Source organism: Oryctolagus cuniculus, chromosome 16 (genome assembly GCF_964237555.1).
Source record: "Oryctolagus cuniculus chromosome 16, mOryCun1.1, whole genome shotgun sequence".
Taxonomy (NCBI): Eukaryota; Metazoa; Chordata; class Mammalia; order Lagomorpha; family Leporidae; genus Oryctolagus; species Oryctolagus cuniculus.
In genome coordinates this window covers 48,294,744-48,321,052 of record NC_091447.1, presented here as the reverse complement: position 1 = coordinate 48,321,052, position 26,309 = coordinate 48,294,744, and the positions used below count along the sequence as shown (strand labels likewise).

The window sequence follows — 26,309 nt, the reverse complement described above, 5'->3', positions numbered from 1 at the left end:
ACTTTGCTTTTCCTCCAATCTACTGCTTAGCCCAAACCACAACTCTTTCCCTCCGTGGTCTCAGAACGTCCGCTCCTTTGATACCAATATGGACCCTACACAACCATGGTCATGTGCTTGGATCTCCTGCTATAAATGCTGTCACTCATCCTAGAACAAGAAAAAGACTCCTACAGGGAAATCAACACAGGGGACTAAAGCAAACTGGGATTAAGGAAACTGTGGCTTATCTCATTACAGACAGAGCTCAGAAAAAATAGGTAGACAAACTAAAAATACATTCCCACCAACAACTTACACTAAAATATCTCCATTAAGCATCCAAAAATCATGGTTATTGTAACATTTAGTTATAAGACTGTTTCAACTTTTCAGCTTCATCTAAGTTATATACAAGTAACAGTCACAGTTTCTATAACACTGATCCCACAGATATTATTAAATATATTTCCTGTGACAGTCCAGTATTCACTAGGTACACTACAACATTAACCATCCTATAAAAGTAGCCCTACATCATCTGTTTTGATAGGGAAACAGCTGTGAGGATTTCTACAGAAAGGAATCAGAATCAGTCTTCCTTACTTGAATCCTGGGACATGCATGTTCAAGATCAGGTAATCATTATCTGAACCTCCTGCTGCACTCTGGACATGATCGCCAGCCACCTCCCAACCTGGAAATGACAGAAGCCACTTTTATTTGTAAAACTTCCACTAATGACTTCCAACCATCTTTTTAAAGAAGGTAAAAATAGAAAGCAGCATTAATGTCTGTGCTAAAGTTAGATATACCCAAATATAACTTTTGTTTCTAAAGACAGTGGCAAATCATATGCAGAGGTAGAATTTTAGGTAACAACAAAGACACTTTCAATGATTTACCAAGTAAAGCAGCATTTTGCATAAAAGTATTTTATGAAAGAACTGTCACGTTCTCTTTAAAAAGAATGAGTTTTGTTTACTAAATCAGATGGTCTTTATCTCAATAGATAGAAAACCCTAGTCATCAAGTGAGTGACAGGAAATTGAAATTTCAGATTACTTAATGAAGAGTATCTGTGGTCAGGAGTTCTTGTTGATAGTTTGCTGTATTATTGTCCTCTAGCAACTCCTGGTCTGCACTCATTTGCTCATTTATCCATTCAACTAACATTTATTAAGTTCTGAGAACTGTGATATGCACAGGATGGACAAGTGAGGCTGGGTCTGCAGAGTAGGGATTTCCAGTGATGAAGGCACCACTGGGATCACCCTCATCCTTTACAGAGTGCCTGGGTTCAAGTCCCAGATCCACTTCCACTCTAGCTTTCTGCTAATGAACAACCTCGAAGGCAGCAGGTGATGGCTCAAGTACTTGGGTCCCTGCTACTCACATAGGAGACATGAACTGAGTCCTTGCCTTCTGGCTTCAGCCCAGCCCAGCCCACCTGTTGCAGACATTTGGACATTGCACTGGCAAATGGGAATTTTCTCTGTGTCTCTGCCTTTGAAATAAATTTTAAAAAAAAATTTTAACAATGACAGGGTCTGTCCTCATTGAGCAATGAGTTGAACATGAGAGACAGCTGCATGCTAACAGCTAGCAGCAGTGGAGGGTAGTAGGGCTGCACATACAGATTATAGGAGTGCAGTCCTCTGCAGAGGAACAATCAACACACCACCAGGTCAAAGTCCCCAGTCACGGGAGCAAAGCTGAGTCGTCCCTCCACACACCATCAAGACCATCAAGCAAGGTTATTGACAAATGCAGAACTTTTGCATCAACACTTTGATGTCCAAGAGAAGATATCCCTATCTGCTACTTCAACCTAAGAAACCAAAGAAGGGACTAGTATCCAGGCAAGCTTGGTGATTTGGCAATGATTCAACTGTTACAATTATCAATTTATAGAAAGCTTGGTGTGTCTTGGAACTAGTATGTACTCGTCTACTTGTGAGAAACTTGCCAAGTGTTCTGCTTGAGAAGAAAGATTAGCAGATATCCATTCCTGGTGCCAAGAACTGAATAGCCAGAAAAAGTCTGTCCCACTAGGACAACAGGTCCTTGACTGCAGTGTAAGGACACGAGAGGTGTTTACACTTAGAGGGACTGCAGACCTGTGTGCAGCAGGTGGCAGGAGGGAGAGGGAAATTCCCACTGGGAATAATTCTACAACAACAACAAAAGACGTTTTTACAAATGTTTCCCCCAGAGCACCTCCGTGTGTCCAGAAATGCCCTGTTCAGCAAGGCCTGCACAGCAGGTCAGGCTGATGAAAAGAAAGTGCACATGGTTGGCAGAGGGAGCTGTGCTTGGAAGGGGCTGACACCCCCAAAGGGGAGAAGTATCTGTCCTGTTGCAATACTGCCCACTGGAGGGTCTCCTAGTGACTGAGGAACACAGAATGCTGTGACCGCTCTGTGACCTGGCCAGCTGCATCTTCTCCCCTTCAGACTTGAACCTATATGGAGTAAACTAAATTTTAAAATTAAGGAATTCCTACTTCTTAGAAACCTCCCATCCCAAAGGAACAGCTGCCAAACATTTGCTCCGTTTCTTTTCAGTCTTTTCCTAGTGTATATACATTTTAAAAAATATATCTTTAGTCTCTATTTTCTCTTCTTTCACATTTATCATTGTCTTGATTTTTCCAATAATTATATCAAAAAGATTTCCCCATTTATGGGGGCCAGTTCTGTGGCACAGGGGGTTAACACCCTGACCTGAAGCACTGGCATCCCATATGGGCGCTGGTTCGAGTCCTGGCTGCTCCACTTCCCATCCATCTCTCTGCTATGGCCTGGGAACCATCAGATGGAAGACCTCCCCCTCTCTCTCTCTCTCTCTCTCTCTCTCTCTCTCTCTCTCTCTGCCTTTCCTCTCTCTGTGTAACTGTGACTTTCAAGTAAAATAAATAAATTTTTTAAAAAAAAGATATTCCCATTTAAATATCCCCCCTACCTGATTTTAATGAGTTAATATGTTAATTTTATTGTCACACCCCCAACTGTTGAAAACTTGGTTTGTTGTCTCATTTCAGCAATAAGAAGACTAAAATTAACATCTTTATGCACAGTTAATTTCTTTCATCACACTGTATCCTTAGTATAAATCCCTATTAATGGGTTGGAAAGGAGAACATTCAAATTCTTGAAACATGTTACAAATTGCTTTTCATATACCTTCTGTATAATGATTGCATAGTAATTTACCCAATTAACATAGCATAACTTTCAAAAATCCTAATGATGTATATTTAGATTGTTTCAACATTTGTTGTCATAAATAACACCCAGCAAACAACTTCATGGACAAACAGTAACTTGTCATATAAACAGTAACTAGCTGTACAGCCAGCAAATGATGTATAAATATTCAAATGGCCCTTAGCAGAAAGAAGTTTCCCCATCTCCATGATAAATAATGCCCAATGAACATCTTCATGAGTAAACAGTAACTTGTCTCCAACTCTGAAGTCCTTTTGGGCAAAATTCCAGATTGACTCTAATACACCTGTTCTGAAACTGTGTGAAACTCAGACAAAGAACCCACCAATCTCAAAGACCCCAAGTCACACAGTCAGGTGAGTCCAAGCACAGCCACTCTAACCCGTAACTGTCTCCTGAGACAGGCTGCCCCTGCACCTCTCCACCTGGCCTTGTTCTTGGAAGAACTCTTACGAACTGAGTTACTGTCCTGCACAGTCATAAAAACGCTTGTTGCTTTTTAATCTTCACATTACTGTTTGTTATTGTAGGGATTTATAATTCAGAAATTGATCACTGAAAATTAGTAAACATGTTAAATATGAGTAAAGAAGTAAATAAATCAAACAACCTCATAAGAGTTCAAAGTCCTCTATGAGATAATAGAAGTTCCAGACAATCTGTACTGGTGAATGCACACACACACGTGCACACACACAGTATTAGTCCTTTCATAGAGTCATTCAATATCCTAGCCTTCCATATTATCTTTCCAGAAGGTCTTAACTTCTTTAACTTAGAATTCTTTTTTTAAAAAAAGATTTATTTATTTTATTTATTTGAAGTCAGAGTTACAGAGAGAGAGGGAGAGACTGACAGAGAGAGAGAGAGAGAGAGAGAGAGATCTTACATCCACGGGTTTACACCCCAGATGGCTGAACAGCCGAAGCTTAGCCAGGCCAAAACCAGGAGCCAGGAGCTTCATCCAGGTCTCCCAGATGGGTGGCAGGAACCCAAACACTTGGGGCATATTCCATTGCTTTCCCAAGGCCATTAGCAGAGAGCTGGATTGGAAGTAGAACAGCAGGGACATGAATTGGCACCAATATGGGATGCCAGCATCGCAAGTTTGGGCTTTACCCACAACGCTGGCATCAATTTAGAATTCTATCACTGGATCTTTTGGGACATAAATCCTCATAGTCAGATAACATTGTGTTGTTCCATTGTTTTTCTCTATTGTGTTGTTCTCTTCTTCTTTCTTAAATTCCTAAAAGTGGAATTACTGGTCAATAAAGAGAAATATTTCATGCTTAGTATACAGTAAGGCTTTCTTTCTCCCTCTTTCATTCATTTATTTTGCCAACATTCATTGTAAGGACTAAGTTTTGACTGATCTTTGTAGTCTTCTGGATACCTCACTTCCTACCATACCAACCATGCTTACCTTGGATCAGTAATAATTTAAAAACACATGTGACTAAAACGTTTGTGTCTGTCTATGCTTAGAATAACCCAACATAGAGAAAGGTGAGCTGATAAAAATGCTAATGAGCTTATAAAAGAAAATGATACGTTTAAAGTAAATTTATAATACCTATTCCTAACAACAAATTCAACAAAATACCTACACAGATAGTGCCATTCAATCAACAAATATTGCAGAACAAGTAAGCACCTGATTCTTCAAACACTTAAAATGTAAAAACAAACACGAGTAAAATTCAACTCCTATTTTCAAGTTTTCAGTATGTGGCACCCAATATATATTTGGTAAACACAGACTTCATAGGCAAGAATTTTCACTCATTTTAACTCTCACCATGGCACAGTGCTAAGCCACACTACACAACCAAGACATAAATGCTGTTAAACTACTCTTAAAAATGGTGTCATATATTTCATTACTTCCTAGGCAAATTTATTCTAATATTTATACCTATAAATGGTGATCCTCAGTATGTACCTTAAAACCGAGTCCAAACAAAATGAAAAGTTAATATTTTTGCATTCTCATAGGAATGTCACCTAGCTCTTTGCTGTTTTCAGTAAGGCCTGGGGAACAGGCAAGTAGCAAATGGTCAGAGTGAAGTTATTTGGACCCATATTTGCTGTTGTAGAGAGCTGAGCCCAAGAACAAATGACACGTCTGTGGCCAATACACACCAAGTAGGCTGACTCTGGACTCACCATTCATTCCATCACACTTTGAGTTCCCAACATTGAAGCAGGAAGTTTTCATGTTGCCAGGAAGGACATTCCACCATTTATATTCAAACCCAAGTGCCGGCTCTGTTCCTGCTGGACAGGGTCTGCATTCTGCAGGAGAGAAGCAGAGTGAGCAATACAATCAAACTGCACCTGGACAACGCCCTCTGGCTCCGTCCTAGGTGCCACTCAACCGCAGGACAAAGAGTGAACCACCAACTCACTTAAGAAACATTTCAGGTACAGTCTAAGCATGTATCCTTGGCCAGATGAAAAAAGATGGATATAAAATCTCGGAAGGTATTTGTTCTTCTTCCTGAGTACAACTGCTACCACTGAGTATCCTTCCTAGAAGTACACTCATTCTGAAACAAGTTCAAGTTCTACATGTGACACTGGAATCAGTTTCAGTTACCTTATGAATTAGAGAAGATTTCTACCCTGCCTGTGGATTATTAAACTGAACAAAATACCATCACTATTTAGTTATGGACTTACTATTTGAAATGGAAAATACTATGTTGAGAAGCGGTGCTGGGACTTCAGGGGTTTGGAAAGAGTTGAGTTTGTAAACAGCCTGACTTAGATTGACAAATGCAACACTGAAACAGAATTACACTTAAATTTAGCCAAGACACTCTGCATCATCACACATGTGAAAAACTGGGGGGATGGGAGAAATAAGGAAAGAAACTATCTCTTGAGCAAAGATCTTCTGGTGCCAAATTCCTACAGGACAATTTTACATAACCTTTTTAATGATGACGGCCTATATATTAGTACCCACAATATTTCAGACAAGAAAAGTGAGGTTGAAAAGGTTTAAAATAACATGGATAAATTACACTGTTGGGTGTAAATTTAAATCCAAGTCAATATGACTCGAGTGCTCTACATGCTCTCTCTCAAAGGCTCTGAATGTTAAACACACAGCATGATTCCTTTCAAGTAAGACACTTGCAACTAAAACATACTGCATTGTTTGTATAACAAAATTAAAACAAGTGCTACCTCACTCTCCATATTTTTATCTGATAGTAATACAAATTTTAAACACTAAAATTATAAAGTAATAAAATTTCCCTACTATACAATTTTAAGTATCCTATTTATGGACTACTTTAAATTTCATATGATCAAAATGAGTACAGCATGTTGTGCTATAAAATGTGATTCACTGGGGCCGCGCTATGGCGTAGTGGGTAAAGCCACCACCTGCAGTGCCATATGGACGCCAGTTCGAGACCCATCTGCTCCACTTCCGATCCAGCTCTCTGCTATGGCCTGGGAAAGCAGCAGAAGATGGCCCGAGTGCTTGGGCCCCTGCACTCACATGGGAGAGCCAGGGGAAGCGCCTGGCTCCTGGCCCAGCTGCATCCACTGCAGCCATTTGGGGAGTGAAGCAGTGGATGGAAGATCTCTCCCTCTCTTTCTCTGCCTCTCTGTAACTCTGCCTTTCAGATAAATAAATAAATCTTTTTAAAAAATGTGATTCATTACTCTAAAGCTGAATTAGAAAACATGCTTTTCTCAGAAATCAAACTTGGGCGTTTCCTTTACGCCTCAAGGACAGGAATTGTTAAGGGGCAACTCGCAAGCCTCAGGCACCGCATGGTTCACCCACGAATGAACGATGTTTCTCCCTGGAGTTCTTCCCTTCCCGTTGCACCTGTAGCTTGAAAGGAATTCAGCGGAGAATGATCATAGCCAATGTAGATTTTCTAACCTCAGCTCTGGGAGAGGAATTTTCCTGAGCGATTATTACCCAGTGTAAGTGTGCTGTTTAGGGTCATGTCAAGGCACACCTTGGGGACTTGTCTTCACGTGGGCCACATCTGACACAGTATGAGTGAAGGTGCAGCGTGGCCTTTACTTGCGAGTAGGAATGTATGTACACTGTCATTTTGCTCAGGGTAGAAGTAGTTTATTGATGATTTGTTTGCCTGTTCCTATAGTCTCCTTTTGGACAGAAGGCACTGTAAAACTCATCCCTATACATGTAAACAATACTGCCTTTGCTGGGTGGAATTTGCATCCAGAACTTTAGAATTCTGGCTCCTCTGGCTCCCTGGAGAAGGGGACGGGAGAACATCCTAAATCTTGAGGTGGAGGGTGGAGGGCTCCGCCTCACTCCAGATTCCGACAGCAGGAGTGTGAGATGAGGGCGTTTGGCCTTCTGGGGACCCTGCTTATAGGGGGAGAGGGAGGCATCCACTGAGAGGAAGAAGGAACAAATGACAGAACGGCCGAGAGCCTGAGAGCTGAGGGACTTACTGCTGCCGCAGGTCCTGTGCACGCCCAGTCACTGCCTGGCTTCCCAGGGCTTCTATACAGAGACCGGACCCTGAGGACACCCTCTCTTCCCTTTTCAGTGGGTGCCTCATCTCCCTTCCCCTCCTTGGTGCTTACACATCTCAGACCCCTAGTAAAACCCTTGTCGATCACAGTATTTTAGTTCTCTTCATTCCCTGTGGTCCTTGAGCCTTTGGATGAAATCTGCCTTGACTGCGAGATGGGGCTCTGCGGGCAAGGGTGGCTGTCCTCCACCTGCACCCCCGCCTCTGGCTCTTCAGACAGGTGGTTGGCAGTAATGCAAGGTGGATTCTTTCCCATATCCCACTGACCAGGTTGTGCACAGTTCCATGTGGATTTTTCTATTATTAATGTTACTGTGGTTGTTTTGAAATACAAATTCTGAAAGTACCTATCAAAAAAAAAAAAAAGAAAACTTTTTTTTGTTTGTTTTTGATGATTAGACGTGAACGTGCCTGGGAGTAAGTACTTACCCCAACCACTCACATAGTGACATTTTCTCACCAACATTCAAAAACAGCTACCCCACTAAGAGCGTGCTACACAGAATGCCATTAAAACAGCTATCCTCACACGTTAAATAAGCCATTTTGCCTTCATAATTCCACTCTCATTTACCTCCCTGAAATAAGAAACCTGTATGTAGAATAGTCACAGTTGTCTGATAAGATCATTTCTCTAAAGGTCTAATGCTTGGGCCAGTTGACATCCTACCTTTTGTTCCGTCCGAAAACGTCCCAGGAGGGCAGGGGTGGCAAGCGGATGACCCGTTGTTATAAAACCCAGGGTTGCAAGGGGGACAATCCTTCTTCTCTCCAGAAGGGGGCAGTCGAATAGCATCTGTGAGATCCTCCCGGCAGATTTTGGGCTCTATCCACTTGTACATTATCTGTGTCTGCAAAAAAAACGCGAGGAAGTCACACAATGTGCTGAACTGACAGCCTGGGGAAAGACAAACAGTGACGTAACAGGAGGACTCACGAAAGAAAATCTAAGACATTAGAGATAAAACGAGAGAAAGCAAGCTGCTGGAGGAATGACTGCTACTTCTAACTGTTGTTTACCCTAAGCCTCACATCACACACGGCACGGTCCTCGTCATGAAATCCCTCCGTAAAATACAGGTGGCATGACCACCGCCTTTGCTCTTCTGTCCACCCAACCACTCTACTCCAGAACCAACACACGTTTCTGTACAGGGATTTTATCTTTTCATTTGGGGACCTCCGCTCCTGTATTCGTTTCTCTAGCCACAGTACATGCCACCACGCCTTGCACACAGTTGTCGCAACAGGGAGAGGGTATTGCTTTGAAAGAACAGATGCAGCTTCACATTTCGATCCTGCTGGTTTACAAGTATTGGCGCTTGTTCCCTTAGTCTTGTTCAATAACCTGGTGTTAGGCTGTAAGAGTTGCAGCTAAACCTTCCTCCAGAGCCGTCTAGGTCCTGCTCTGAATTTAGGCTTCTCTCTTCCAGAACAGTCTTTTCAAAACCCTCTCCTTTTGTTGTTTCGCACGTGCTTTCACTCCCCACACAAAGCAAAATACAAGAAAATAGCTGTCACTCAGACAAACCTGCAAAGTTGCTATTATAAAAGCAGTTCTCTCATTTTGAAACTAAAGATATCAAATGGGTTCACCATTATAAGACAAAATTGATGTGTCCCGGGGGTGAGAAGTACATACCTGTTTTATATATGTATGTGTGTGTGTATGTGTGTTTATTTATTCCAAAGCCAGTGCCACAGGGAGGGAGAAATATTTTAACTGCAAACATAAAAGTGAATAAACTTTCATAAATAAACATAGCTTAAAATGTTTCATTTTTTGATCACTGATGGTATACATATTTTATTCTCATTTTTTATTTGAAAGGCAGAGAGAGAAAGATTGTCCATCAGCTGGTGCCCCCTGCCCTGCCCCCAGACACCACAACAACTAGAACTGGGCCAAGCCAAAACCAGGAGCACAGAACTCAGCCCAGGTCTCCCATGTGGGCTGCAAGGACTCAAGTACTGCAGCCAGGGGTGCACACGGTCAGGACGCTGGCAGAACCAGAGCAGCCAGCACTCCACTGTGGGACGCTGGGATCCCACGGGGTGACTTTTACAACGTTCCCACATGCTGTCCCCTAAATACAGCTTTTTATAGAGAGGCTAAAAGTTCCATTCACTAGACATATAGTCCACTGAAGGTATTCTTTCTCCTTTAAAATAACTTCTCCAACATAAGCCTCCTATTAAGTTGGAGAACCAAAATGAAAGACAATTTATCCCTATTTCTACTAACAAGACATCATGTGTGATAGGCCCTTTAAGCCATCAAATTTATTCCTAAGTATTCTCGTGGAACAGATTATCCAATCCGAAGCAGGTGTTTAAGAAATGGTTTAAAGGTAGATGTCACAACAGAAACATAAATAACATTTTTTTCTTTTTATAACTCTTTTTCCACAGGCATCATGGCTCATGTCCTGATACACTTTAACCAGCAACTTCACCCCATCTGCCTCTATTACCCCACATGAAATAAAGGCAGATCCAGCTGGGACTTGCTAAATAGCAAAAAAAAAAAAAAAAGTAATTAGATACTGGGTAAGGGACTCTCAACTCGCTTTAAGACAGGCAATATCGAATTCAGACAGTCTCAGCAAATGCAATATTATATTTGGAGAATTATCTTTTTAAATTATAGCTTAATATGTATAGAAAACAAATTTCAAATCCTAGTCCACTCATCTGCTGATTTATTTTGACACTGATAAAAAATGTATGAGCCACTGTATTGTTGGGAACAGCTGGCTGCCATGTGGAGCAGAGGGCAGTACTGACTCGGCCATCACTTTGGGAGTTACATGTTATCATCCTCCAGTTCACAAATGAGAAAGCATTTCAGATGAGAGCTGCTAAACATCCTGCCCCAATGTCATACACAACTTGTAAATGGTCAAGGAGAGACACTTGAGTAGGATAAAAACGATAAAATATGCAACGCATGATGAGAAACCAGTTGATCACACAAATCTCAGGCAAGAAAACTACATTTTTAGAAATCAGAACATCGGCACCACCTTTAAGCATTTAGGCATCAAGTGTGAAGCATTCTGTAGTAAAAGTTTTATTTGCAAAGCCTCCTGCTTTACAAGGAAGACTGATTCTCTGCCCCTTCCGAATGGGGACCGATGCTTCAAGTCTGGCTGAGTTGGAAAAATAATTAATATTAGTAACAGCATCAGCGGACTCATAGTGCAGAGGAAAAACCAACAATCAATTCATACTTTGTCAAGCTGAGACAAAATTGGGAATGTTCTGTGACACCAGAACCCCAACAGAGCAGAATTTACCAGATTATAATTATGATTAGAAAACAGCCACAGTAACCACATGTATTTCTATCAAGCACGAAAAAAGTAGGTTTTAAAACACACACAGAGGTGCTCACTGGAATTCAAGACTGGAAAGACTGAAATTCTGACACCGTTTGCTCCGCTCATGCACAGAATGATTGGTCTAGGTTGGGTCTGCGGTTCAGGCAGGCTCTGTCAGTCTTTCCTGAAACTCTGCCCAGTGCTCCTAGGACCAAAAGCCTTGAGGACGGTGGTGGCTGGGGTGGCAATGCCTGGCAGCATCGTGCACCACAGCAAAGAGCCTGCCTGAGAAGAAAATCAAACTGAATCCAGAGCACCAGCAACGAAGATCAAGAGGAAGCCATAATAAAGCAGTTTGCTGCACACTGACCTCCCAGCACTATGAGCCCACAGGCTCCTACCCTATGCTGGTGTGAGTCCAATTCTGTAAAGTGCCATTTAAACTCACTGCTAAAGAATTTTATAATTCCCCAAGGTGTGGAAGCAAAACTAAAACTTCATTCTTCTACCGTCAGAAGGAAATACACGCATCCCAATCAAGGGTAGCAAAAATTGTCCACTTTTTACTCTGATAAGCATCAACACACATATGTACACATATATACAACATATACATGACAGACATGTACGTATGCTGTAATACGTGTCCATACAATATGCACACACGTGCATATACATACATACATGCAGGTTATTTTTCTCTCTAGCACCCAAAATAAAATCTGAAGCCTTTCCTGTTACGTCGCTTACTACCTAACACCACCAACAAAAAAAGAAACTCAGCCCCTTGACTTTTTTTAAAAAAAGATTTATTTTATTTATTTGAAAGTCAGAGAAAGGTGGGGTGAGAGGTGAGGAGTGGTCTTCCATCTGATGGTTACTCCCCAAATGGCCGCAATGGCGAGAGCTGAGCTGATCCGAAGACAGGAGCCAGGAGCTTTCTCCAGGTCCTCCTCTTAGGTGCAGGGGCCCAAGGACATGAGCCATCTTCTACTGCTTTCTCAAGCCATAGCAGAGAGCTGGATCAGAAGCAGAGCAGCCGGGATTCAAACCAGCGCCCATATGGGATGCCGGCACTGCTGACAGTGGCTTTAACCACTATACCACAGCACCAGCCCTAACCCCCTGACTTTTACAAGTAGATTTTAAGACAAACTTGTGGCTATGATAAGCATTTTACAATAATGAGCAGCTCAACTGAAAACCAAGTATCTCTTTTATACTCTTAGGGTTTCTCATCCCTTTTAGTACCATAATACCTCAAGAAGATTATGGGGAAATGAAATTACAAGGTAAGTTGAGGAGCGAGCAATTAGTCCAACTGTGAAGATGCCCCATCCACACTGAAGTGCCTGGGTTCAAGTTCTGGCCCTGACTCCTGGCTCCAGCTTCCTGCCAGTCTAGACCCCGGCTCAAGTAACTGGGTTCCTGCCCCTCCGTGGGATACCTGGACTGAGCTCCTGGCTTCTGACTCCAGGTCCAGCTGTTGCTGGCACTTGGGGAGGGAACCAGTGCATGTGAGTGCTCTCCGTCTCTTCCTTTGTCTCTCTGCCTTTCAAATAATTTAATTTAAAACTTGTTAAAGATAAGGTTTTCTTGATACATAGTTTTAAAATCCCTGGATATGCAATGTCTCCAAAACGTTCATAGAAACTATGTAGTATAAAAAATATGCAAGGATTTTTTTTTTAAATTGCACTAAAATGGACACATTTTAATTCCATTTTCCATGAAACATTTGAAGTTTCCTTGTAGTTGCTGAATTTTTTTATTTGGTGGCCAGATCTTCTAAAACTTAGATTCCCTTGGAAATCTCTTTTACAAGTAAATAGGCGCTCTTTTTAAAATACATTTATATATGAGAATTTCACATAATTAAATTTTAATTTTGCTCACTTGAGGTCGTTATTTGAGCACACAAGATTTTCTTTTTTTTTTAACTTTTATTTAATACATATAAATTTCCAAAGTACAGCTTTTGGATTACAATGGCTCCCCCCCTCCAATAACTTCCGTCCCACCCGCAACCACCCCATCTCCCACTCCCTCTCCCATTCCATTCACATCAAGATTCATTTTCAATTATCTTTATATACAGAAGATCAATTTAGTATATATTAGATAGAGATTTCAACAGTTTGCACCCACACAGAAACACAAAGTGTAAAGTACTGGGTGAGTACTAGTTATAGCATTAATTCACATTGTACAACACATTAAGGACAGAGATCCTACATGGGGAGTAAGTGCAGTGACTCCTGTTGTTGACTTAACAAATTGACACTCTTGTTATGGCCTCAGTAATCAACCTAGGCTCTTGTCATGAGTTGCCAAGGCTATGGAAACCTCTTGAGTTCACCGACTGTGATCATAGACAAGGTCATAGCCAAAGTGGAAGTTCTCTCCTCCCTTCAGAGAAAGGTACCTCCTTCTTTGATGGCCCATTATTTCTACTGGGATCTCACTCGCAGAGATCTTTCATTTAGATTATTTTTTTTTTTTCCAGAGTGTCTTGGCTTTCCATGCCTGAAATACTCTCATGGGCTTTTCAGCCAGATCTGAATGCCTTAAGGGCTGATTCTGAGGCCAGAGTGCTGTTTAGGACATCTGCCATTCTGTGAGTCTGCTGTGTAACCTGCTTCCCATGTTGGATTGTTCTCTCCTTTTTAATTCTATCAGTTAGTATTAGCAGACAATAGTCTTGCTTATGTGATCCCTTTGACTCTTAGTCCTATCATTATGATCAATTGTGAACTGAAACTGATCACCGGGACTAGTGAGATGGCATTGGTACATGCCACCTTGATGGGATTGAATTGGAATCCCCTGGCACGTTTCTAACTCTACCGTTTGGGCAAGTCCAATTGAGCATGTACCAAACTGTACATCCCCTCCCTCTCTTATTCCCACTCTTATATTTAACAGGGATCACTTTTAAGTTAGATTTCAACACCTAAGAATAACTGCGTATTAATTAAAGAGTTCAACCAATAGTATTAAGTAGAACAAAAAAAATACTAAAAGGGATAAAGTATTAAGTTGTTCATTGACACTCAGGACAAGGGCTGATCAAGTCATTGTTTCTCATAGTGTCCATTTCACTTCAACAGGTTTCCTTTTTGGTGCTCGGTTAGTTGTCACCGATCAGGGAGAACATATGATATTTGTCCCTTTGGCACTGGCTTATTTCACTCAGCATGATGTGTTCCAGATTCCTCCATTTTGTTGCAAATGACTGGATTTCATTGTTTTTGACTGCTGTATTGTACTCTATAGAGTACATATCCCATAATTTCTTTATCCAGTCTACTGTGGATGGGCATTTAGGTTGATTCCAGGTCTTAGCAACTGTGAATCGAGCTGCAATAAACATTAAGATGCAGACAGCTCTTTTATTTGCCAATTTAATTTCCTTTGGGTAAATTCCAAGGAGTGGGATGGCTGGGTTGTATGGTAGGGTTATATTGAGGTTTCTGAGGAATCTCCAGACTGACTTCCATAGTGGCTTGACCAGTTTGCATTCCCACCAACAGTGGGTTAGTGTCCCTTTTTCCCCACATCCTCACCAGCATCTATTGTTGGTAGATTTCTGTATGTGAGCCATTTTAACCGGGTGAGGTGAAACCTCATTGTGGTTTTGATTTGCATTTCCCTGATGGCTAGTGATCCTGAACATTTTTTCATGTGCCTGTTGGCCATTTGGATTTCCTCTTTTGAAAAATGTCTATTGAGGTCCTTGGCCCAGCTCTTAAGTGGATTGTTTGTTTTGTTGTTGTGGAGTTTCTTGATCTCTTTGTAGATTCTGGTTATTAATCCTTTATCGGCTGTATAATTTGCAAATATTTTTCCCATTCTGTTGGTTGCCTCTTCACTTTCCTGACTGTTTCTTTTGCAGTACAGAAACTTCTCAATTTGATGCAATCCCAAATGTTAATTTTGGCTTTGACCGCCTGTGCCTCCAGGGTCTTTTCCAAGAAGTCTTTGCCAGTGCCTATATCTTGCAGGGTTTCTCCAATGTTCTTTAATAACTTGATGATGTTGGGTCATAGATTTATATCTTTAATCCATGTAGAGTGGATTTTTGTGTAAGGTGAAAGGTAGGGCTCTTGCTTCATGCTTCTGCACGTGGAAATCCAGTTTTCCCAGCACCATTTATTGAATAGACTGTCCTTACTCCAGGGATTGGTTTTGGATCCTTGATCAAATATAAGTTGGCTGTAGATGTTTGGATTGATTTCTGGTGTTTCAATTCTGTCCCATTGGTCTATCCATCTGTTTCTGTACCAGTACCATGCTGTTTTGATTACAACTGCCCTGTAGTATGTCCTGAAATCTGGTATTGTGGTGCCTCCGGCTTTGTTTTTGTTGTACAAGATTGCTTTAGCTATTCGAGGTCTTCTGTGCTTCCATAGGAATTTCAGCATCATTTTTTCCAAATCTGAGAAGAATGTCTTCGGTATCTTGATTGGTATCACATTGAATCTATAATTTGCTTTTGGGAGAATGGACATTTTGATGATCTTGATTCTTCCAATCTATGAGCATGGAAGACTTTTCCATTTCTTGGTATCCTCTTCTATTTCTTTCTTTAAGATTTTGTAATTTTCATTGTAGAGATCTTTAACGTCCTTGGTTAAGTTTATTCCAAGGAATTTGATTGTTTTTGTAGCTATTGTGAATGGGATTGATCTTAGCAGTTCTTTCTCAGCCATGGCATTGCCTGTGTATACAAAGGCTGCTGATTTTTGTTCATTAATTTTATATTCTGCTACTTTGCTAAACTCTTCTGTGAGTTCCAACAGTCTCTTAGTAGAGTTCTTTGGATCCTCTAAGTAAAGAATCATACCTTCTGCAAAGAGGGATAATTTGAGTTCTTCCTTCCCAATTTGTTTCCCTTTAATTTCTTTTTCTTGCCTAATGGCTCTGGCTAAAACTTCCAGAACTATGTTGAATAGCAGTGGTGAGAGTGGGCATCCCTGTCTGGTACCAGATCTCAGTGGTAATGCTTCCAAGTTTTCCCCATTCAATAGGATGCTGGCCGTGGGTTTTTCATAAATTGCTTTGACTGTATTGAGGAATGTTCCTTCCATACCCAGTTTGCTTAGAGTTTTCATCATGAAAGGGTGTTGTATTTTATCGAATGCTTTTTCTGCATCTATTGAGATATTCATATGGTTTTTCTTCTGCAGTCTGTTAATGTGGTGTATCACATTGACTGATTTGCGAACACTGAACCATGCCTGCATACCAGGGATAAATCCTACTTGGTCCAGGGGGATGATCTTTCTGATGTGTTGTTGCATTCTATTGGCGAGAATTTTATGGAGGATTCTTGCGTCTATGTTCATCAGGGATATTGGTCTGTAATTTTCTTTCAATGCTGCATCTTTCTCTGGCTTAGGGATTAAGGTGATGCTGGCTTCATAGAAAGAATTTGGGAGGATTCCCTCTTTTTCAATTGTTCTGAATAGTCTGAGAAGAATTGGAGTTAGTTATTTTTTAAATGTCTGGTAGAATTTAGCAATGGATCCATCCGGTCCTGGGCTTTTCTTTGTTGGGAGGGCCTTTATTACTGATTCAATTTCTGTCTCAGTTATGGGTCTGTTTAGGTTTTCTATGTCTTCCTGGTTCAATTTAGGTAGGTTGCATGTGTTCAGGAATCTATCCATTTCTGATAGATTTTCCTGTTTGCTGGCATACAACTCTTTGTATTAATTTCTGATGACTATTTCTGTGGTGTGTTGTTACATTCCCTTTTTCATCTCTGATTTTATTGATTTGGTTCTTTTCTTTTTTAGTTAGTTGGGCCAATGGGGTTTCAATTTTGTTTATTTTTTCAAAAAACCAGCTCTTCGTTTGGCTGATCTTTTGTAATGTTTTTTTTTTAATTCAATTCTGTTGATTTCTTCTTTGATTTTAATTATTTCTCTTCTCCTACTAGTTTTGGGTCTGCACACCAGATTTTCTGAATTGTAATTCTGTCATTCTTTCCTCAATGATTCATAATTTTATAGACATATGCTTCATGTCTAGATGAAGTTTATGGTTTGTAAATAAAATGTGGAAAGTCAGTCATCTGACCCATATCCATCTTTGTATGAGTTAGGATATATATAAATAACTTGTGACGTTTGTTCAAGTATCTGGCAAATACTTGACCCTGCACCCCCAATGCTGTGAGGTGGCTTCAGGAGGGTGCTGGTTAGGTAGATTTTGTCACAGAACTCATTGGCATTGCTATAGTTTTACGGTCTGTCCCTCCAAACTCCTTACTTTACAACTCCTTGTCAATTAACAGCTGTTAAATTACTGTTCTTACTGAAAGTGACAGTTGTACTTCTTATTGCCAGAATTTTCCACTAGTTTAAACTCAAATGAACTTGGTCTTAAAAATTCAAAAGAATTTTCCTTTAAAAAAAAACACAACTTGAAGACCTGAGATGAAACTCAACAGTCAAATAAGTGCAAAAAGTATAAATTAGAACCCAGGAATGCAAAATTAAGAAAATAAAGTAGCCAATTTACTGATATCTATATGTATTTTCTAAAGTAAATCAAGAGAATAAGTATCATTATTTCAAAGATGCAAACATTTCTAAGGAACACTACACAGCGGCCACTTTAATCCCATCCTGTTTTCACTGACATGGGCCAGCACAGGCCAATTCTTTACAAGAATTGTTGGTAAAGTGCAGAATGTGTGTGTGTGTGTTTTCCTTCTGGCCAGGTGTCACTTACCTGGTATTGCATTTTCTAAGAACAATCATGGTGACCTCCCATAGCACAAGTAGCCTGTGGCTGCATGACTTTTACTGACAAAGTCTACTGAACAACCCAGTAAGTAAAGTTACAAGACACTTCCATGCCATGAGTCACGGTGCTCATTTCAAAGCTGTGCTCCCTGATAATATAGCTGCAAAAAGTAGCAGAAATTTATGAAGTACTCACTAAATATCAGGCCTTATATAGGAATTTTACATTGGCTCTCTCATATATTCTCATGGCAACCTTATAAATTACGTACCAGAATCAGTCTCCATTTACAGATTTGGGGAAAAAAAAAAAAAAGACCTGACGTTCACAGACATCAAATAACCTTTCCAAGGTAGCAGATTTGAAAGTCAAAGTTGGCAAGGCCAGCTTCAGACCCTAAACTCTGAAATGTCCTCTGTACAACTTGCATACATGTGCTGAAATCTCTCATGAACAAGTGACAATTTGCTCAGACTGGGAAGAGAAGTGGGTGAACACGGGACAGAGCGGAGGGAACTCTGCAGTACCTTTCCTTCCTCATCGCAGGGAGTATGGATCTGGAAATAGTCTTTTGTGGTGCAGGGGGGCCGCTCCATACACACGCTGGATCCTTCCTCTGCAACACAGAAAGGCAATCTCAGAACGGGGTCCATTCCTCTGTGGCACTAAGAAAAGGCAAAAATCAAAACAACAACAACAACAAAGCAAACCTGAAAATAAAAACTACCAGAACAATTCAGGAGGAATTAGCTACACCTAGAGAAAATAAAGGCTATGCTTCTATTTTCCCTAGAGCAATCAACGTTTCCAGGATACAACCCAAGCACACCGGAGATTTTCCCTGAAGACTTCCGAGTTCTGCCATTATCACTGGAAATTTGAAGCATATTCAAAGTTTCTAAGTGCATCTCCTAGTCAACAAATCATCTAAAGAGATATTTTTAGATTAATAAAAATATAGCCACAGAAGTTATCTATGCTATATAAAATAGAAAAAAAAATTACAGACAAAGGAGAGTTCGGCAGAAAGGCACAATAAAATGTTGTGTTTTCCCCATTCAGTATTGATTCACTTCAGCCCTTCAGTGCCTGGCTGACAGCTGCCATCCCAGCTCATGTGGGATTTCTGGCTCATGAATGCACGCCTGGCCAACATAAATTCAGAGAGAAAAGGACACAAGGGCAAAGTGTCCCACCTGAAAACTGCGAGTCCTCGTCGCACCTTATGCATTCGCTGGCTCCCTTCTCCGAATAGGTGTTTCGGGGGCACACTTGGCAGTTGAACGCCCCTGGTTTGTTGCTGAAGGTCCCCGGCTTGCATGGGAAGCATTCTGACGTGTAGGCAACCCCTGTGAGGGATGGCAACTGAGTATCAACAAGCAAATCACCACCCACTTGTGGCCTCCACCCAGAAGGCAGACGGAAGCATGTGCAGTAAGCTCGGCTCGAGCCCGTCATCTGCTTAAGTGGGCACCACGAAAGCATTTTCTGTGTTCAAGGAACTGGGATGTGTGTTGAATTAAACACAGTAAGTACAGGAAACGAACCAGAGACTGAGACGTAACAGAGACACAGAACACGTAGAAACTGAGTTGTCAGGAGACAAGTCCACCAGCTTAAAAGAGGGTAAACCCTAAGGTCCCTCCGCTTCTGTGAGCCTATTCATCTCTGACCTCTGCGGCCACCTGTTCCCATTTTCTCTGCAGCTCACTGGGTCACACGTGTTTGAGACCTCACAGACCCTAGGGATGCCTTCATGCATCTTCTGGTTTGTAATTCCAGACTCCGCCAGCAGAGGTCCCAGTGACAAAGGAGTCAATGGCACAGGAGTCAATGTTTAAATGAAAACATTTAAAGTATAAGCCAAATTTCAACAAATGAGAGTCACTGTTTCTATTAAAAATGCCCTTAATGGAGAATGAACAATGCCAGGTTTTAGCGGCTGCTGTCCTGGACCAGAAATGACCTAGAGAAGCACAAAAAGCCAAGGAAAAAGCCAGTTGCAAGACGTTATTTTAATGGCTGTCCCAGGGACCAGCTTACCTGAGCAAGCTCCAGGTCTGGCACAATAGACATTTCCCAAAGGAATAATACACGAGGCAGCATTTTATTTTTTAAGACACACAAAAGTGGCATCACAATTACTTTTTCACATGGTTTATATAATGTAGTGCCAGGGTACAAGGAAAACAAAGAAGCAATCAACTTGTTGGCAAAACAAACAAACAAACAAACAAAAAAACCCTAGGGTCTGCAGACTCACACAGTGCCTAATATATTCACTCTTGTCTCATAAGCCCTTGGGACAGCCAAACGAGCACTAATAAATATTGTAAAATACTAGAAGGTTGGAACAATAACCACTAAATACAGTACCTTCAATTGTGATATTTTTTACCAACACTGGTTTGACTGCCTTGGAACCCATAAGGATGCCTGTGGTTCTCCAATAGAGTATGTTTGTGCCTGATTTCAGCATGACCTACAAAAAGAAACACAGGATACCCGGGTCATGACAGTAAGCCCGCTGCTCCTAATCCCCAAAACTACTGCCTTAGACTACTTTTTTTCAATGCAACTAATAAAACGCCCCTAATTCAGAACCAAGAAATTTAAGTACAATTAATTCAGTTCTAAGTTCTGCTGAAGTTGACATTAAAAAAAAAAGTTCTCCAATCTGCAAAATGTAGTAATAAAAGGAGACAAAAATCTTCAAGAGTGAACAAAAAGACAAAATGATTGAAAATAAGTCTTCAAAGTGGAACAAGAAGAGAAAATGATTTTAAGACAATCTGCATAAAATCTTGGTTTCTATTTTAAAGGGTGAGAGTCATTCATCACACTTGCATGTTTATAGGCTGTGGTTTTCATAAATAGATATTTGAGCTCTGAAAACAAAAAGGCAATATAAAAGAATCCCTTTTTTAAAGTTATTCAATAAATAACACTGCAATAGCAGTAAGAGAAACAGAATGTTCTTATAGGATAACTCAATTGAATTCACTGATTCCAGACCTTAAATGATACTATGTCTAGCATTTGCTTCCTTTGTCACTAGAATATTTGCCTAACTCTAAATCAAACTAACTTTCTGATCAATTTTATGCTGATGGAGTTAAATGAACCAATTTTTAAGAGTTCTTTGATTTCACACTGTCACCTTTCTTCCTTTATGCAGTCTATGGCTGGTCAGCTTCAAGCTGTATAAAATTAAAATCTACCCAACTACTTCATCATGCCAGAGATTCAGAGTAGTATATCATCAAGTAGTGCATTAACCACACTCCCTTTGTATTAAGTCTTTATAATCGAAGAAGACAGATTTGCTGTCAAGGGTTATTTGTAATTTCAAAGCCCAGGTGACTGGATAATTGGGTAACTGTAGTGTAAGTGGTACTAATATTACTATCAGGTATACAGAGTTTTAAAAATACTCTGGAAGGGTACACTGTGTCAGTCATCAAAGGATGAGACACTTGCTATGCCCACACAGGCAGTAATGGAAAAACCACTTACGAAAACAGCTCAGCAATGGTCACTTCAACAGACCTTAACCAACACTGCAGCCACCACAGTAGGTCCTTGCCATACTTCATCTCACTCAAAGCAGCAAGACCATTCCCATCTCTCAAATGAAAAATCAGATGCAAAGAGATTGCTTAAAGAAACACAACTATAAACCAGAGCTCGATTTTAAATCCATGTCTCACTTGAAGGAACAGTGCCTCAGTGAATGCCTCGTGTTACCTAACAATCACCGCCAAGCATTCAGAGAGATGTCCTGTGCAGAAGTAAGTAGTGCCTTTACTTGACACGGTCAGAGAAGGAGGAATCTCGACCAACAGGCAGCAAAGAAAATAGGAGGAGGTTGAGGCTCCAAACATGGATGAATTTTGCAATAATCAGAACTGTTCAGCATCATAGGTAGCACGAGATCCAACACAACACATTCAAAAGTCACTGGTTAGGGACAATGCAAAGTCTCATGAAAGGAGCTCGAGGGGCCTTCCAATGGCAGAGTCAGTGATGCCATCCCATGTGACAGGCACAGCTGTAAGCAGCACACTGAAACATTTTGGGCATCAGTTCTGGATAACCATTTCTCCTGTTGCTGCCCCTTTGAAGGCAGGTAAAGCTGGAGTGTGATGGGAAAGGGAAGGAAAAGGGACCTAAGGAGAAAGAAAAAGGCAGAAAAAACAACCAAAAAGAAAACTTAGCAGCTGTTTCTTCCCTGACGGAAAATTATCTAAATTTATAGAAAATCTCAGTCCTTGTTTTCTTAAAATGAACTTCTACATGGGCCGGCACAGTGGGTTAATCCTCTGCCTGCAGCGTTGGTATCCCATATGGGCGCCAGTTCTAGTCCCGGCTGCTCCATTTCCAAGCCAGCTCTCTGGTATGGCCTGGGAAAGCCATAGAAGATGGTCAAAGTCCTTGGGCCTCTGCACCCATGTGGGAGACCCGGAAGAAGCTCCTGGCTCCTGGCTTCAGATCAGTGCAGCTCTGGCTGTTGCAGCCACTAGGGGAGTAAACCAGTGGAAGGAAGACCTTTCTCTCTGCCTCTCTCTCCCTCTCACTGTCTGTAACTCTACCTCTCAAATAAATAAATAAAATATTTTTAAAAAAATGAACTTCTACAAAGGGTTAGGAGAAGAATGGGGTTGATGGGAAAGAAGGAAAAACAAAAAGTGACTTACGGAATGGGAGCCCCATTCTCCATTGTCTGTGAGTTTTACCCACTTGTCAGTGGTGGTGTCCATCTCCTGGCACTGATCATTTTGAATCTGGGGATTAAACACAAGCGTCTCAGTTAAGTTTCTTGAACAACAGCTTTAGTTAAACTACGTACCCAGCACAGGCTACAAGAACCTCTTTCAGTACATACTCAACAATGGCAATAAGCAATTCTCAACAAATAAATACTCCAAGGCCTCTGGAGGCTAAGCAACAGCTGAATATGGGTGAGTGGTTCTCAGTGAGCTGCCTCTTTACTGTAACAAAAAGGTTAGTCTGAGAGCCACTGTCTGGAGAAGAGTCTGAACCATCAACATCAACAATGCACAAGAAGGAGAGGAAAACATCACAAAAAAATCTACTCAACTTACCAAAACATATTAACAGCCTACATTCATCACGCAGGTCCAATAAAACAAAAGTGAACAAAGTTGATTTTTACATTATTTGTGACATGTACAACTGTTAATTAATTAATTCAGAAAGCCAGATTTGTTTTCAATTCCAGAAGATGAAATCCAAATGTAGATGTGTCTACAGCAGAAGTCAAAGTCCAAACTTTTATTTTTGTGTACATGTTAACAATCTGCCGTTCAAATGATCGCATCCAGTATCTTTGGCACCAAACATCTTGTGCTTCCCAAGCAATTCTTCCAAAATACCCCGTGGGTGGGACAGTACAAAGAACACAATGACATCAAAAACCCCATCTTTCTAATGTGACAAAATTGTCATTCACAAAGTAGGGTTAGAATAAGATCCAATCACTATACTTTTTCTAAAAGAAATGTTCTCCATAAAACATAAAGACTTACTGAACAGAAAAATATATCTTACCATCCAAATACCAGAGAATATCAACTACAGAGGATATTTACTTTAACTGAATTTAAGTGCCATATCTACGTTTGTAAATTAATGACTACTCTCCTGCAAGTGTTAAGCCATTTCTAAGAAGATACGAACCCCAAGTATACCCTTGGTGGTCAAGGAGTAGATTAGCTTAAAGCTTTGTTACAGCTGAAAGTAGACATGTGTTAGCATGACATTCTACGGTCATCTGGAGACCTGAGTCCTGCTACTCACTCTAAAGATAACTGGCAAAGCTATAAACTTGGTCCAATCACGTTTGCTCAAGGTTTAGGTATCAGCCTTTTCTTAAAAGAAAAAAAAAGGAGGGGGGAGAGGATTAATGGAAGTCCCATACATATCTAAAGTTAAATACTTTATTGCTTTTAATTAAGTAATGCTAGCATGTTTAATTCTCAGAGCACAACTGCTGTTTCCATCTTCAAGCCATCAGTATGATTACTATGAAGTGTTGACCCTCTGAGCCTATCAAATGCAAACTATAATGCTGAAATACCAATACAAAGAAATGTGAACTTGCCTTCCCTTTTCAGATAATAATCAGAAGCACAAAGGCATCACTGAAAGGAAGTAATGAAACTTTATGCCTTAAGAGACCTTTTTGGACAGCTCTCAAAGGACCCATTGGGCAATACAAAACTACACACTTACTCTGTTAGATAACTATCTTTCTTCTTAAATTTATTTAATTTTAGCAACATCATCAAAACGCCCTAAGAAATAGAGAATCATTCACTGTGAGAAGTGCTTTGCAAACAAAGTGTAACTTAAAAAGTAAATTTGGTTGAATGTTGCTTAACACTGAAAATTACAAAAAAAAAAAAAAAAAGGTAGTGCTAGGAGGCACCTTAAAAGGTGCTGTCAGGGCAGCACTGTGGCACAGCAGGTAAAGCCACTGCCTGCAGTGCCAGTATCACATGTGGGCACTGGTTCAAGTCCTGGCTGCTCCACTTCCGATCCAGCTCTCTGCTATGGCCTGGGAGGGCAGTGGAGGATGGACCAAGTCCTTGGGCCCTTGCACCAATGTGGGAGACCCAGAAGCAGCTCTGGCTCTTGGCTTCAGATCAGGCCAGCTCCAGCCATTTCGGTTATTTGGGGAGTCGGCCAGCGGATGAAAGATCTCTCTCTCTCCCTCTCCCTCTCCACCTCTCTGTAACTCTGCCTTTCAAATAAATAAATCTTAAAAAAAAAAAAAAGGTGCTATCATACTATCCACCTTATAGAAGAGAATGCTTAGGACAGGAAGCCAACTTAATTTCTCAATAATACAAAGCTTCAAGAGCCAGATCGCTTGACTTCTAACCCAAGGCTCATTCTTTCATGGATAACATCTCTTGCCACTAGAAGTTCAGAAATTGCTATTACCAAGAGCAACATAAATTTATTTTAGAATTGTTAGTTTATTGGGTCCTAAAATCTGAACCACAGAAACTTTTTATAGATATTTTCCCATTTACTAGCTTAACCCACACTTTATTTGGTATAAGAAGTCAACCTAAAAACATTTTCCCAAGCATTTGAGTCATTGCCATAACAATTATGTGCTAGGCTAGAGACATTTTATATAAAATAGATAAATAAATTTTGTGGTAATAGCCACTGTTACACTATCACTTTACCCTATATTCTATAATGCTATTTAATCTCCTACAGAGACATCAACTATCCCAACCACTTATACTTTTAAACTACAAAATTCATAGGAAGAGAAACATGCAGCCACTTCTTTTGAAGTAATTTCCTATGAATATACTTAAAGTAATTCTGTTTGGTAAAATGATATTTGAAACTTCAAAAAGGAAAACTCTTTTAAGTAAAAATAAAAATAGGTAAAAAGATAATTTTTAACAAAATAGCACTTGTAGCTATAAAAACATGAAAACTGATCTTGAGGAAACTATTTGTCACACAAAAAGCCTAAACTAAATGGTCATCTAATGATGCTAACCAAAAGTAAAACAAGTCCCAGGCTACTCTGCAAGGTGACATCAAAAAACAATATTAACCAGAAAATAGCATTATAGAAAAAGTAGTTTTCTTTTAATATCAAAAGGTTCAGTTAACACAAAAAGCTGAGAGGCATACAGTGGGATGGGAACAGGAACGGCCCTTCAAAGGTGAATCCAGAATATAAAGGGCCTTACAAAGAACTCAAAGAAGATGTTGTTGTCGACATACTGGTACTCAAAGAAGACATAACCCGACTTCTTAAGGTGCACAGCGTAGATCAAAGACACGGTGCAGTCATCGCGATTTGACTCGATATAGTTTCCTCGAGGGACCCAGGAGGAGCTGGGGAAACAAGACCAGGAAGGACTCTGTCAGTGGGTCAGAAACCTCTCATTTCGCAAAGCTACGAAATCCCCATCAGCAGGGCTGAGCAGAAAACGCCAGAAGCTTTTCTGGAACCCAAAGGCCGACTCAGGAAGTTCGCTTCTTAGACTCAGGATTTCCTAAACCTGTGCTGGGTTACACAGTCGGCTTGCCAGGAAACTGGTCTTTGTCACAGAAATCTGACACCAAATAGATGACCACCAATTTCAGTAGCCTTATGTAAAACCATTCTTTCAAATACCCTCTGAGGTTTTATTTATAAACACAGACAAATGGCAGAGCAACACTAAGGAAGAAAGAGCACCAATACTGGTAACCATGCAGATTAGAATGCTGTGGGTTTTATCATCCTTTGAGGTCTTCAGGCAGTTCTGTGTCATAAGAAATCAATCACCAGGCCAGCAGGTGAAGCTGCTGCCTGCAATGTCAGCATCCCATATGGGCACCAATCGGAGTCCCGGCTGCTCCACTTCTGATCCAACTCTGCTGCCAATGTGTCTGGGAAAGCAGCAGAAAATGGCCCTAGTACTTGGGCTCCCGCC

The 26,309-nt window shown here is 40.7% G+C and overlaps 1 protein-coding gene and 1 long non-coding RNA gene across 3 annotated transcripts in view; one reads left to right on the top strand and one right to left on the bottom strand.

The window, feature by feature from the left end:
• The window catches only part of ELAPOR2 (endosome-lysosome associated apoptosis and autophagy regulator family member 2), a 200,958-nt gene that overhangs the window by 57,769 nt on the left and 116,880 nt on the right, over positions 1–26,309 (bottom strand). For both annotated transcript variants that reach the window (XM_002713858.5, XM_051853011.2), the window contains 8 exons: positions 25,578–25,725; positions 22,527–22,613; positions 20,206–20,311; positions 19,026–19,178; positions 18,357–18,445; positions 8,424–8,604; positions 5,379–5,507; positions 586–676 (listed from right to left, as the gene is read on the bottom strand). In XM_002713858.5, coding sequence (XP_002713904.1) covers positions 586–676; positions 5,379–5,507; positions 8,424–8,604; positions 18,357–18,445; positions 19,026–19,178; positions 20,206–20,311; positions 22,527–22,613; positions 25,578–25,725 — 984 coding nt within the window. The remainder of the gene's footprint in view (positions 1–585; positions 677–5,378; positions 5,508–8,423; positions 8,605–18,356; positions 18,446–19,025; positions 19,179–20,205; positions 20,312–22,526; positions 22,614–25,577; positions 25,726–26,309) is intronic.
• Positions 1–26,309, top strand: part of LOC103349509 (uncharacterized) — a 41,164-nt gene that overhangs the window by 6,446 nt on the left and 8,409 nt on the right. The window lies entirely within an intron of this gene.